We start from the raw sequence: 13145 nt of genomic DNA on the forward strand, positions 1-13145 counted from the left end.
TGAGGAAGTGAAACTTTGATGACATGGTTTACTACTAAAAAGGTACCCTGATCAACAGTGTCATTAGTGCAGCCAGTTCTAAGGGAGACGTGACAACATATCATTCAAGTAGCGTCAGTAACTAGAACCGTAAATAGGTTTTGAACAATTTTTGACAATCATACCATCTTTTTCTCAACTGCAATAACAATTGAATGTCCAGTGTTATATAAAATCACGTGTCACTTTTTTTAAGTGAAAATGTCTTTCAGTTACCAATATCGGGTCATTAAAGCTCTCGCGCAAAACAATTCTAGATATAAAAGCGACCAAAAGTGACGATTTCGTTGAAAAATCGACGATTTGATGAGAAAGCGCGACGAAATCGACTTTCGTACGCACCCATAGAGAGGCTCACTCGTTAGTTTCTGGACAGGTGTGAGGTAACGATGAATGCTTTTAAACCTGTAATACTGTCACCAGTCTAGAGATAAAACTTGAATGCTTAGAAGGTCCAGCTGATCCGATTAACAGTGGAGGAAGACCTTAGCATGTGGTTCTCGGTATGGTGTTGGAGTGTTTTGTCTAACTGAGGCAGGAGAACAACAAATTGGTTGGGTCCCTTAAAAGGACTGTGCAATTTTGGATACTGTTGGAAAGACATGCGACTTGCCAAACTTACATGCCAACATTGACAGTGCAAGTGGCAAAAATATGGGAGACAAGTTTACCAAGATAACAACTTATATGAGAGCACGATCCTTCGCAGTAAAGCACTATTTGAGCAATAGTGAAAATCAGACCTGAAAAAAATTTCAGGCCTGTACGGGATTCGAACCACTGACCTCTGCGATACTAGTGCAGCGCTCTACCAATTGAGCTAACAAGCCAACTGGGAGCAGGCCATCAAATTAATCAGGCCATCGAATTAATTTGATGGCCTGCTCCCAGTTGGCTTGTTAGCTCAATTGGTAGAGCGCTGCACTAGTATCGCAGAGGTCAGTGGTTCGAATCCCGTACAGGCCTGAAATTTTTTTCAGGTCTGATTTTCACTATTGCTCAAATAGTGCTTTACTGCGAAGGATCGTGCTCTCATATACATCTCATAACCGCAGTTCACACATATGTTTCATATGTTTGTTGTTGTTTGATTTATCATCTACGGGTTTATGTCGAATTAATTTGATGGCCTGCTCCCAGTTGGCTTGTTAGCTCAATTGGTAGAGCGCTGCACTAGTATCGCAGAGGTCAGTGGTTCGAATCCCGTACAGGCCTGAAATTTTTTTCAGGTCTGATTTTCACTATTGCTCAAATAGTGCTTTACTGCGAAGGATCGTGCTCTCATATACGTCTCATAACCGCAGTTCACACATATGTTTCATATGTTTGTTGTTGTTTGATTTATCATCTACGGGTTTATGTCGAATTAATTTGATGGCCTGCTCCCAGTTGGCTTGTTAGCTCAATTGGTAGAGCGCTGCACTAGTATCGCAGAGGTCAGTGGTTCGAATCCCGTACAGGCCTGAAATTTTTTTCAGGTCTGATTTTCACTATTGCTCAAATAGTGCTTTACTGCGAAGGATCGTGCTCTCATATACGTCTCATAACCGCAGTTCACACATATGTTTCATATGTTTGTTGTTGTAAGATAACAACTTTTATGATTTGTGAGGCTTTGTGAAATAATTAATAATCAAGTTATTTTTAATTAATTATGTGGGAAATGTATTGATAGTTTTATGTAAATCATGTCTCTTTTCTAAAATTAAAAATGTGTATCTTTATGTGTATATTTTTGATAGGTATGTTTGATGTTGGGCATATAATCCATAATGTATTCCTGGCTATTTATTCACTAGTTTTGATTGTATAATTTAACAATAATTGTTGTGGTAATTCTGTCTAAAAATTTTAAGCTAAATTGGTTTCCTGGTTTCCTATTTATTCACTAGCTGTGACTGTATAATTTAACAATAACTGTTGTGGTAATTCTTCCTAAACATTTTAAGCTAAATTGGTTTCCTGGCTATTTATTCGTGTATATTTTTGAGAGGTATGTTTGATGCTGGGCATTTAATCCATAATGTATTCCTGGCTATTTATTCCCTAGCTGTGACTGTATAATTTAACAATAACTGTTGTGGTAATTCTGGCTAATTATTTTTAGCTTAATTGGTTTCCTGGCTATTTATTCACTAGCTGTGACTGTATAATTTAACAATAACTGTTGGGGTAATTCTTTCTAAACATTTAAAGCTAAATTGGTTTCCTGGTTATTTATCGCTAGCTTTGACTGTATAATTTAACAAGAACTGTTGTGGCAATTCTGTCTAAACATTTTAAGCTAAGTTGGTTTCCTCGCTATTTATTCACTAGCTTTGACTGTGTAATTTAGTAATAACTGTTGTGGTAATTCTGTCTCATTATTTTTAGGTAAATTGGTTTGAAATCTGGATATTTTAGACTATGGTGATTTATAAGCATACAAAAGTAACCAAAATGACTGTTGTGTTTATTGCAAGGGATTCTGTAAATATTTTCAAGGCTTATGGAGAGACTGTTGCTAACTTTGATTTTATCACTTCAGTCAAATAAAATGACTTTAAGTCGCCTTAAGTTGCCTTAAGTCGCCTAAAGTCGCGATGTTTTTTCTGCTAATTTTGCTTAAGTCGCCCAAGGTTACGGCGGATCTTTAAAAAAATAACGGTACAAAAAGTACAAAGGGAACAAAAGAACCCAAGATTATTTTAATTATCTTGGGTTCTTTTGTTCCCTTTGTAGTTTTTGTACCGTTATTTTTTTAAAAACTGAAAAACCCTACTCACGAACCTACGCAAAATCTAAACCCTAAAAACCCCTCCTACGCCTACGCGAAATTTAACCCTAACCCTAATAACCCCTCGTACACCTACGCGAAATTTAACCCTAACCCTAATAACCCCTCGTACACCTACGCGAAATTTAACCCTAACCCTAATAACCCCTCGCGCACCTACGTGGTATGAATTACTAATTAGACCTAACTCGGCCGAGCCACTCGGACCCAGACCTCTACGTAATCACGAGTAAGGCCCCCTATACTACTTCCCGGATACTGATTTGCATTCTCGAGAGCAAATCTCACAATGATTTTCGAATCTATCATGCAAGGGGACCCAAAAAATCGTATGTGCCTAATTTATTTGTGTAAGGAGAATTTCAGCGCCATCTATAGAAAATTAATAAAAAGTGTTTAACTTTCAATTTTTGAAGAGTTTTTATTTAATGTCGAAGACGTGGGAAGCGTTTGCACTATCTTCCGAGCCAGAGGCTCAGATTTTGCGTACAATTTTGGATCAATCAGCGTGATTAAAACTTTCAGATGCCACCCAAATTTTACGAGCTCATAGGGCGAGTGTAAATTATAGTCTTGGAAAAATCTACGAGTGCTGATTTATCCCAAATTGCACACGAAATGAACTGATTACCTGTTGATAATTTACATACAACAATGTTGACACTGTTTTCCTATTTAATCGCGTTTACGAGGTGTCGTGGCTCGCTGGCTCGGGCGCTTGCGTTGACTTTGTTCTCGAAGTAGTCAGGCCTTTCCCTCAAGAACTTAATTGCTTCGAGTTTATAAGCTCTCTTCCACAAATAATCGAGTTTTTGTGTACTTTCTTTTTTGTTGTGGGTTGTCAGTCCTATCTGAACTGTTATCAGTTCAAGGGAGTTCTTCGTACCTATATCCATTTCGGCCTCTTTTTGTTCAGTCAGTTAATTTGAGGAAAACTAATTTTGATCGGAATTCTTAATTGGATTAAATTCACTTGACAATTCACTAAACAATCCTTTTTTCCTCTGATTGAGATCTACTTTACCCAAGCGAGTTGAAAAAGCTTTATTTCTATTAGACTCGAAAAAATTAGTGAACAAGTTCTCCAACTCGAAACCAGTGCAACATTTTCAGTGCTTTTCTGGTAATTTCTCACCGATATCACTACTGTCTTTGAGTCCTTTTTGGTTACGTCTGCCTTTGAATTTGATCCAGTGGATATTTCATTGTACAAATAGAAAAATCGATCATCTAATGCCTAAAATAACTATAAAAAAATACCTCTTCTTCTGATACACTCCATTGAATGTACATATCCTGCTTTAATCCCAACTGTAATAGATTCTCTCGCGTGACAAATATAAAGCTGTTTACTAACAGCCTTAGGTCCCATTCACACCAAAGCTTGAATATGTTTTAAAGGTGTGGTGTTAAACTCGGTTTAAATTTTTTCTCTTCATCGAAGCTTCTTAAGTTAGCGATTATTTGAATCATAGGGAAATTTTATTTTCCAGTTCTCTGTTTTTGATATTCATTCATCTAAACCCTTTTTAACAAAACATAATTTACTGGTGTGATAGGGTATTAGCCGCAACTAGATTTCAACAAAAGAATAAAATTCAGATAGACAAATTCATTTTGTCACTGTATGACAAAATGATGTTAACAAGCTTTGTGTTGATCTTTTCTTCTTAGCATGATAGCATTAAATTTCCAGGCAAAAATTGCTTCTAAACTAATCGTTATTTTTCTACGACCGTCACGAAGAAACCTACATGTTAATTCAGAACGTACGTAAACTCGTCTTACTTAATTAGCTGTTGCATGGGACTATATAGTGTTTCAACTTGGACAGTAATCAATAGTAATTCGTGACCCTGTAATCATTACATCAAGTTCCTTTGTGAATTGAAACACGAGACCCTGGTTCTAATCCAACTTCAAGAATTTTAAGATAATCATACTGACGGTACAACCCTAAGGTAAATCTAATGACGAACTCTGCTGGCCAATATCTAAAAAATCCACGTATCCCTTCCCAAGTTGTTTCCCATCCCATTCGTTCTCTTATGAAGTCTGGATAGTTCCGGTCTCTGGTCTCATCGATATTATATTTATCGAAAAAAATGGGCCAAAAAGTCTTAAAAAATATGCTGTTTGTGACTTCAAAACATACCTGAGTTAAATGCCATAGCAGCATGCTATCTTCGTACTGTTTAATTAGTACTTCAATTTTTTTTTCATCCCTGAAATATGGTCGAAATTTAGAAAAAGCCATCTTGTAACAAGGTAACAAGAAAAATCTTTCCTCATGCCAGGCTCTAATCATATAAAAAAGTCGCAATTCTAACTTTGAAGAATTTAACTCACCATATACGTATCTATGATTCAAATATCTGTCAATCCATAAAGACACCCTCCAAAGTTCATTTAAGCAGACATTGTTTGGTATCCTTGAGGGAAAACCTCGACGTTTTAAAAGCAGAATTTGCTGGATTAATTCTAAAAAAGTGATAACCTTAAGATTACTAAAACGAAACTCCAATAAGTGTGAAGTTAAGGAATAACAGCTCATAGAAGATACATGACTGGGATAAGACACTAATTCTGCGAACAACTCACGAACACCAGGTCTTAAATTCACCTTCTCTTCCTTCGGAATCCAATCGTACAACCTGTAATAGATGACATTGTACTCAGCATGTCTACTTGGATACTGCATATGTCCTCCCATTTTTTCAATAAACTCCACAACCCTGGCCCACGGGTTCGAGAATTTGAAAACACCGTCCTCCTCGTGTTTGCTGGATATCTTTGCCAAGTACATTGGTGTTATTCCATCTCTGTTAGGACAATCAACATCTAACTGATGAGAGTCTTTATCTTTAAATATCTCCTTAATAAAGTGCAGCAAGCCTCGTGAGGCTGCCAAGTGGTATAAAGTTAGCTCAGCTTTACTGGAGTCACATATAATTTGGTAGCCACTTGTCTTCATTTTATGGCGAAGAAGTTCTAGGGCCACAACAGAAACTCTGTACAATTTCAAGTGATCATATTGGTCGGACAACCACCATGAGGTATTTCCAGCATGGAGAAGAGCTAGTGTCAAAGCATCGTATCCATCTGGGCTTAGGGAAGACTGGTTTGCACCGTGCCTTATGAGGTTGGAAACAGCAACTGTATTTGCGCCTTGTGCTGCTCTATGTAAAGGTGTAAATCCTTCGGCATCTAGACAGGAATCGATTGACTTGTACTTCAAAGGATGATTTTCAATATATGTGAATATAGGCCCATTTTTAGAGGAGCACGAGTGATCGTCACACAAGATCTCTTGAAAAAAATTATCATCTTCCATGCTCGGAGGGGTATAACATATCAAATGTAACTCAGAGGTGTTGAATGGCTTTCCACACTTTATTTCTATTGGAGCATTGAACCGTTTAAGGACCACGTCTACCCCGTCACCACCAACTTGAAGGAAAGTTAAGAGAGGCGTCCTTCCTTGTTTATCTTTACAGGTGACACTTGCTCCGTTAAGTAGCAGAAGCTGAAGAATGAGCAGCCGATTTTTCATGATAGCATGGTTTAGTAAGCTCTCCCCAGAATGATTACAAATCATCAGTGACGCTCCAGATGAGAGAAGAAGATATATTACCATTTCGTGATCACTTAAATACTCTTGAAGCTGATCTATGGTATCTCCAATTGTGAATATCCACTGCTTGGGTGCCACTGCGGCGTTCTTGATAGCCGCAGTCAATGGTGCTTCACCAGTCCTATCAAGAACGTCAAGCTGTGACTTTCTTTGTATTAGAACGTTGACAGCGTCGGCCAAACCATTTTTTGCAGCTACATGCAATACTGAGCGACCATGTACATCCAATGCATTTATATTGGAACCGAGTAAGATCAAATTGATAAATACATCCAGCCATCGGTAAAAGTTCGTGTTTCTAACGTAGTTATTCTCATCTTCGTAAAACTTAGCAAGATGATGTCGAAGATGGCTAGGCTGTACGTTAAGGATACAGTAATGCAGGGCTGTGAGGTTACTGTCATCAGTTGCATCAAGGATCGCTCCATGGTAAACTAACTGGTCAATAACCTCTACAGCTCCACATGCTGCAGCGCTATGAAGAGGTGTCGATCCGTTAGAAGTTTTGCTACTAATGTTAACACCGAACTTAACAAGGACTTCTACTACATGTTGGTGATTATGGCAAGTGGCTACATGAAGTGGAGTCACCCCCAAACAGTCTTTAGACTCAACCATTGCCTTGTTCTGTAGGAGATCAATAGCAATTTCCCAGTTTCCATACCTCGCGGTCAGATGAAGAGGTGTGTATCCACAGTGGCACATTTCTTGGTTATATTCCATCAATTCCTTGTGATTCATAATCGAATACATTCCACGGAAACTCGGAGGATATTCGCATGTTGAGTCTACTTCTGTCTGGTCTTCTTTAAGCAGAATAGTAACTATTTCTCTGTTGTTTCTTCGAACAGCTTCGTGTAAGGGTGTCCTACCTGAATAATCCTTACACGCTAGCGCGCTTTTGTCCCTAGAAATAAGCTCCTTGACCACCTCATTATGGCCATAGGATATTGCTGAGTGTAGCGCAGTTTCGCAGTAGATTAAATGTTTGTCATCGAATAGCTCACCAAACAAAACTCTAGAGTTTTCTGAGATGCCATTCAATCCGCCTGCATAAACAACTACATGTTTAACTTTAGACTGTAACCGGTACTTTTCAGACTTCAACCAATGAAAAGAGCCATCACATCTCATGCATGTATCTTTTACACCGACATCCAGAAGATATTTCACCACATCTAACTTGTTGTTTTGTGCTGCATGATGTAGAGCGGTTTGATCTGCAACTTCACCAGCCTTGTGTAATGCCTTCACCACTTCCAAGTGTCCTTTCTCAGCGGCAATCTGAAGTGCCGTTAGGTTAACTTCGTTTGCAATGGAAATGAATGCTCCATTGTCCAGAAGGAAATTTACAACCTTCAGATGACCTGCATGCGCAGCAGCGTGAAGCATGGTGGCCCCCCTAAACTTCAATTTCGACTCCAAAACTAAATCGGGAATATAACGGTAGCTTTCAAAACCCAGCGAAGAAAGTGATTTTGTTCTAAGATTAACATCGGCTCCTTTCTTCACCATTAAAGCAAGATTGTCTACAAGTCCGTGCTCAGCCGCTAGAAAAGCGGATGTTTTTCCAAAATTGTCAGCGGAATCGATGTCACTAAAGTGGCGCAACAGAAGCTCCAGTACGTCTGTGTTATTTATTGTGGCTGCGAGGTGCAATACTGTCCTATTACTTTCAGGATCCGACGAATTGACGACCTGAGAAGGAAAGTTGAGAAATTTTTCTACGTATGCCTCCTTCCAACCGCCATAAGCTATGTGTTGCGCCAAAGAAAGACTGTACTTTAATAACGCAGGCTTACCTTCCTCGGTAATACATTTAAAGTAAAAATTACAAAGTGCTTCGTGTCCTTTTATTCTATTTACGTAAAATAGCCCATTTCTACCATCGTCGCTTGTAAGCCACTCGGTTAAAGACAAGTGATACAGTGTTACTGTATCATCCTTTCCGTATCTCAGGAAATGTCCAAGCTCCTTCATTCCATTTTTAAAATCATAGTCTTGTTCCAGGTTTGCCTCCTGTACTCTAAGAACGTCAAAAATTTCTTTCGGTGTGAGTGGCTGAAAAGTGGCCACGAGTAATTCTAAAATCCGTCTTACAGGTTTGAAATGTTCCTCTCCATGATATAATCTTTGAAAATAGTTGTAATATAACTCTTCTATCGTTTCAGGCAATGCATGTGGATCATTTTTTATGATTCTTGTAGCTTCCCAGTGACGGATCATTTCTTTAACAAACAGGAAATTTCCCTGGCTTTTGCTTAACAAAAGAGAAATCAACCTAGCTGTGTTTTCTAAGCTAGCATCTCCAAACCAAGCTTTAACGCGGTGGAGCAATGGACCATCTTGATAAAATCGAGTAGTTAAAAACATTTCGATATCTTCAGTGTTGCGAGAATCCTCAGGACCAATGACTAGCTTCTTTATGCTCCTTAGATTAAAGGAAACGGTAGACTCATTACGAGATGTCATCACAAGCTTGAGCCAAGACGGAAAACGGGATAGTTTGTTATTGAGCAAATATACGATACTTAGCCTAAATTCCGTTTGTGTGAGGCATTCATCCAAAGCATCAATCACTAAATACCAGTTTTCCTTTGGTACATTCGTGAGGCTTTTCAAGGGTGACAAAACTGCTTGTTCAAAACAACCCACTGGATCTTGATTGTTTGCACAGTCAGTATGCAGTGAACGCAGAATGTACGAACTATTGGAGACTAGGAAACCGTATTCGGGGATCCTTCGTGCGATCATCTCTGCTAAATTACGAACAAACCTGCCTGCAGTTTGTGTATTCTTGTCAGAATATTTGCATAGATGGTACCCTAAGATATGGGCATGGATGATTCGACTTGATGTTGGGGAGCAAATCAATTGAGCAGACAGGGCAGACTTTCCAGCTCCTGGATCCCCAATGATTAGAACTCCAGTTAGGTAATTTTCTTGAACCGAATGACCAAAAACAGATTCCAGCTCTCGATAAAGCCAACTGCGACCGATGAACTCTTCTTTTGCACTATTCAAATAGTCAAACCAACCAAACTCTTTTGTGTCAAATGGGACACTCAGATTTTCGAACGGGCAGCCTGCGAAAAAATATTTAACAATCATTCCATTCGCGCTTGTTGGCTATGAGCTGGTAAATAGCCCGTAACGAGGCGCTTAGAGTCGAGTTGGCCATAACTAATCTCGTCTCCAACAAACATGGATGGAATAACTGTTTTATTAAATTTCATAAATATTTGAACGTTTGGATACGTAGGTTTAAAGCCAAACAGTTTTAGTCGTAATATTTGGAGTTAAAAACTTGAGATATCATTTGGTTTCTTCCACACAGAAGTGGTAGAGTTGGCAGTAGCGGTTCCAGGGGGAATGTCCGGGGACCAGGCCCTCCCCCTCTATCAGACCTACTACTAGTCTGACACTAGAATTCTTGAAACGAAAGAATTGCACATTACTCTATACTCAATCTGAAATATTTACAATTTACTCATATTTAAATACTTTTTAGCTCAGTTAGGCTAAAGTGCAAGGAAACAAAATATTACGCTGAAAGTAACCAGAAGCGAGTATAGATCTTTCTAAGAGGGCTTAATATGTTCAAAGAAGGATAAACGAGGTGTGCTGCGGCTTCCACCAGTTCGCACATCCTAAGTCAGAGTTAGAACTAATTATAGATTTACTAACCGTCTCTAATAAAGGTGTTATCATCAAGCTTGACAAAGAGGCTCAAACAGAGAGCCATAAACAACCATATCATCAAGGCTTGTCTGATCCGTTTGAGACTCCTGACCAGGCTACTGAGAAAGCTTTCTAAACCTTTTAGTACGAAGTGAAATAGCGTTAAAAAGCCGTTCCTTTGCTCTAAGTCTTTCAATTTGTTTTCCAAAAGTAACACTAGCTGTTTCATTTGGTCCAACTGCTCCTGGCTGGTTCGGGACTGTTGCATTACGAGTGAAATCTCCTTGTTCAGCACTTTAATAAGCTCTGCCACTACCTGAGCCTCAAAAATGTGCAAGTCTGAAACATTCTTAAGGTTTTCGATTTCTCTGAGCGCATTCTGCGCGTCTGGATCTGTGGCTAGAGAAGGACTCCTCAGCAAGTTTTCGATGGAGTCAAAAGCGACGGTCTTCTCTGCATTGGGCAACTCAAGCCTCGGCACATGCACCCATTTGTCGTTTCGAGTGTCGCGGATATCTTTAATCAAAGCTTGAGGAATGGTGAAGTGATTGCACCAGTACATTAGGTTTAAGATACCAGTGATGTCCATGTCGTCTGCACTCTTGATATCAGCATGTCCACCTAGATCAGGAAGGTAAAGTTTAGCAATTTCCCACGGACCAAGAGCTGGGTCCATCCATTTTCCTGGATCACTTTGCCTCCAGTTTGGTTTGTATCTATGGTGATAAGCTTCAAGTATGTTTGCCCATGGGCATGTAGTCATATCTTGGAACTCATTTGGCCTTCTTCTCGGGACATGGACACATGTGCAGGGTCCAAGGACTCTTGCTGTTAAATTCCTATGGAAAGCCTCCATCTCTCGCGTAATAAACGGACGAAGTCCCTGACAGAGGACCGTTGTCAAGGCATGACCAAGAGCGAGCCAGTTTCTGTACTCTGGTTTAACGAGTTGTCCTGCTATCCCTGGTGTGCTTGATGACGCCATATCTGAACGTATTGGACTACACAAAGAAAAACAACACGAACGATCACGCCACAACGAGATATTTTTCTTTGCTCCGTCATGCATATAATTTTTTTCATACATATTTACCTTTATCATGAATACTTTTTTTAAACAGTTTTTTTTAGATTACGGGCTCAAAAATAATTTCAAAGGTTCAGCGACGTTCTTGGCCGACCTTCAATCACTTTAGCCGCGAGAAGAGCGTCTTTTGGCTCGTCAAGCAACCGATAAAGCCTCTCTAAATCGTTGCATTGCGAGTCTAATTTACCGACTGATCGTCACCTGTGCATATATGTGGAAGTCAACACTAATACCCAATAAATATTTGCTCTGTAAAGTGCTCGATCATATATTCGGTTTTTATCTATCCCTTTGGTTTTGTTGGCTTGCTTGATTCTTTTTCCGTTACAAACTGTTTTGAAATATGACCTCTTCACGCTTGGTGAATCATTAAAGTGTTCAAGAAGTGATAAGGATTGTTTTTGTATTCAGCATGTCTGGTGAAAGAAACCAAAATACTACTTGTCAAAAAACTACATATTCTTTGCCTTAACCTAATCCGAAGACTTGACATCGGTAAGCAACCATTGCTTAGCAATCCATTCGCTTTGCAAGTCTACAACGGTATTTCTTACTTAATGATTAAAGCATCGAATAATAATTCAAATGGCTACCTTGTAGACTAAGGAGAGCCTTTGTGGATATCTTACAGTTGTTTCTGTCGCCTAGTTAAACCCCTTAGTTTATCATTTCCAGGTAATTCTCTGACATTTTTAAGAACTGCAAATTTCAGTTCGCAGACTACTATATATTATATTGATTATGCTAACCTCACCGCATTCATTAACCGCTCGGAACTTTTTAAAGTCGATAAAGGAGGAAGAAAATCAACCCAAATGAAGAAGAATAAAACACATGTAGGGATGATACCTTGGGTCTGACGTACAACACGATGAGAGCCAGATTTCTCGGGTTGAAGACTGCTCGGGATACAGCAAATTTGGACTGAAATTGCCCTGAGGTCGAAAGCGGAAACGATATGCAAATTTGTCGCATTAGATCGCAGTCGATAATGGCAGGGAGAATATAAAATTAGATGGCGAGATATTCTCGCGCCCAGATCCCCACGTAAGGAAAATCACACAGCCTTAAAGAAAATTATGAATGTAAAGACCTAGTTTAGATCGCATTACCCTCATGATTTAATTCAACCATATAAAAAAAATTAATAGTAAACAAAAGTGATAAAAGAAAAGAAAATGTTGATCTCTCACACTCGACTTTCCAAGCGGATCTCGTAAATTTTTACAGACTGGCTCATTTTTAAAAGGCACAAGGAATAACTCCATACTGATAAGTCCCTGGTTCAATGGTTCACTATCAGTAACGACGCAATTCCTTCAAGTAGGTACACTAAGGAATAAGTTTGACGAAAATCAGAGGTTGTTCTGAATAAAACAATAAGCAGCGGACCTCAAATTCCCCATTTCACACAGCTTTATCCCTTGAGTTCAAGCATATGTTATCATCTATTACTTGTTGATACGATAATTCGACGAGGTCATTAGGGGCTTAAGACTCTCACCATTTTCTAATATTTCTCTATGAAGAACTTCCTGGCACTCATCTCTAGTTTTGGATTGAGGAATGCAACTGTCTCAAACAAAGATCTATCGATCAGTCGCCCAGTATTAACAACTCAGTGGCCCACTAGCGTATCTCTTTCACGCGTTGGAGCGTTACATTTCTCTGTTACATGAAAACCAAACTTACCGGTAATTCATAATTCTGCTTTGACTGAGACTTTATTTAAATGAGAATGCACTTTTTATCGTGTTCATAGAGAGGAACTGCTGTTATCTTGCAGAGTTCTGCTTTATCTTATAAGCGACAGACCAGCAAAGGAAAAACTGAAAGGGTCAGAAAAAAACCGCGATGGAGTTGTTTCTCGGCTGTCTCTTCGCACTTATAAAGCGTTCCAAGCCAACCACTTGGTTCCCATTTGTGTC

The 13145-nt window shown here is 39.1% G+C and overlaps 1 protein-coding gene across 1 annotated transcript; it reads right to left on the reverse strand.

Moving 5' to 3' along the window:
• Window positions 1-2794: 2794 nt before the first annotated feature.
• On the reverse strand, window positions 2795-11468 carry LOC111347065 (uncharacterized). The gene is made up of 2 exons (XM_022954325.2): window positions 10137-11468; window positions 2795-9535 (listed from the first exon to the last, which is right to left on the reverse strand). The coding sequence occupies exons 1-2, from the start codon at window positions 11230-11232 to the stop codon at window positions 4686-4688; spliced, it is 5946 nt and encodes a 1981-aa protein (XP_022810060.2). The 5' UTR covers window positions 11233-11468; the 3' UTR covers window positions 2795-4685.
• Window positions 11469-13145: the final 1677 nt, after the last annotated feature.

Source organism: Stylophora pistillata, chromosome 4 (assembly GCF_964205215.1).
Source record: "Stylophora pistillata chromosome 4, jaStyPist1.2, whole genome shotgun sequence".
NCBI classification, from domain to species: Eukaryota; Metazoa; Cnidaria; class Anthozoa; order Scleractinia; family Pocilloporidae; genus Stylophora; species Stylophora pistillata.

Excerpts from the sequence above, each read along its gene's own strand:
- LOC111347065 (XM_022954325.2), bottom strand. The coding sequence starts at position 11,232 with ATGATAAAGGTAAATATGTATGAAAAAAATTATATGCATGACGGAGCA. Across the intron at positions 9,536-10,136 it reads TAACACCTTTATTAGAGACG|GCTGCCCGTTCGAAAATCTG; the intron begins GTTAGTAAATCT and ends ATTTTTTCGCAG.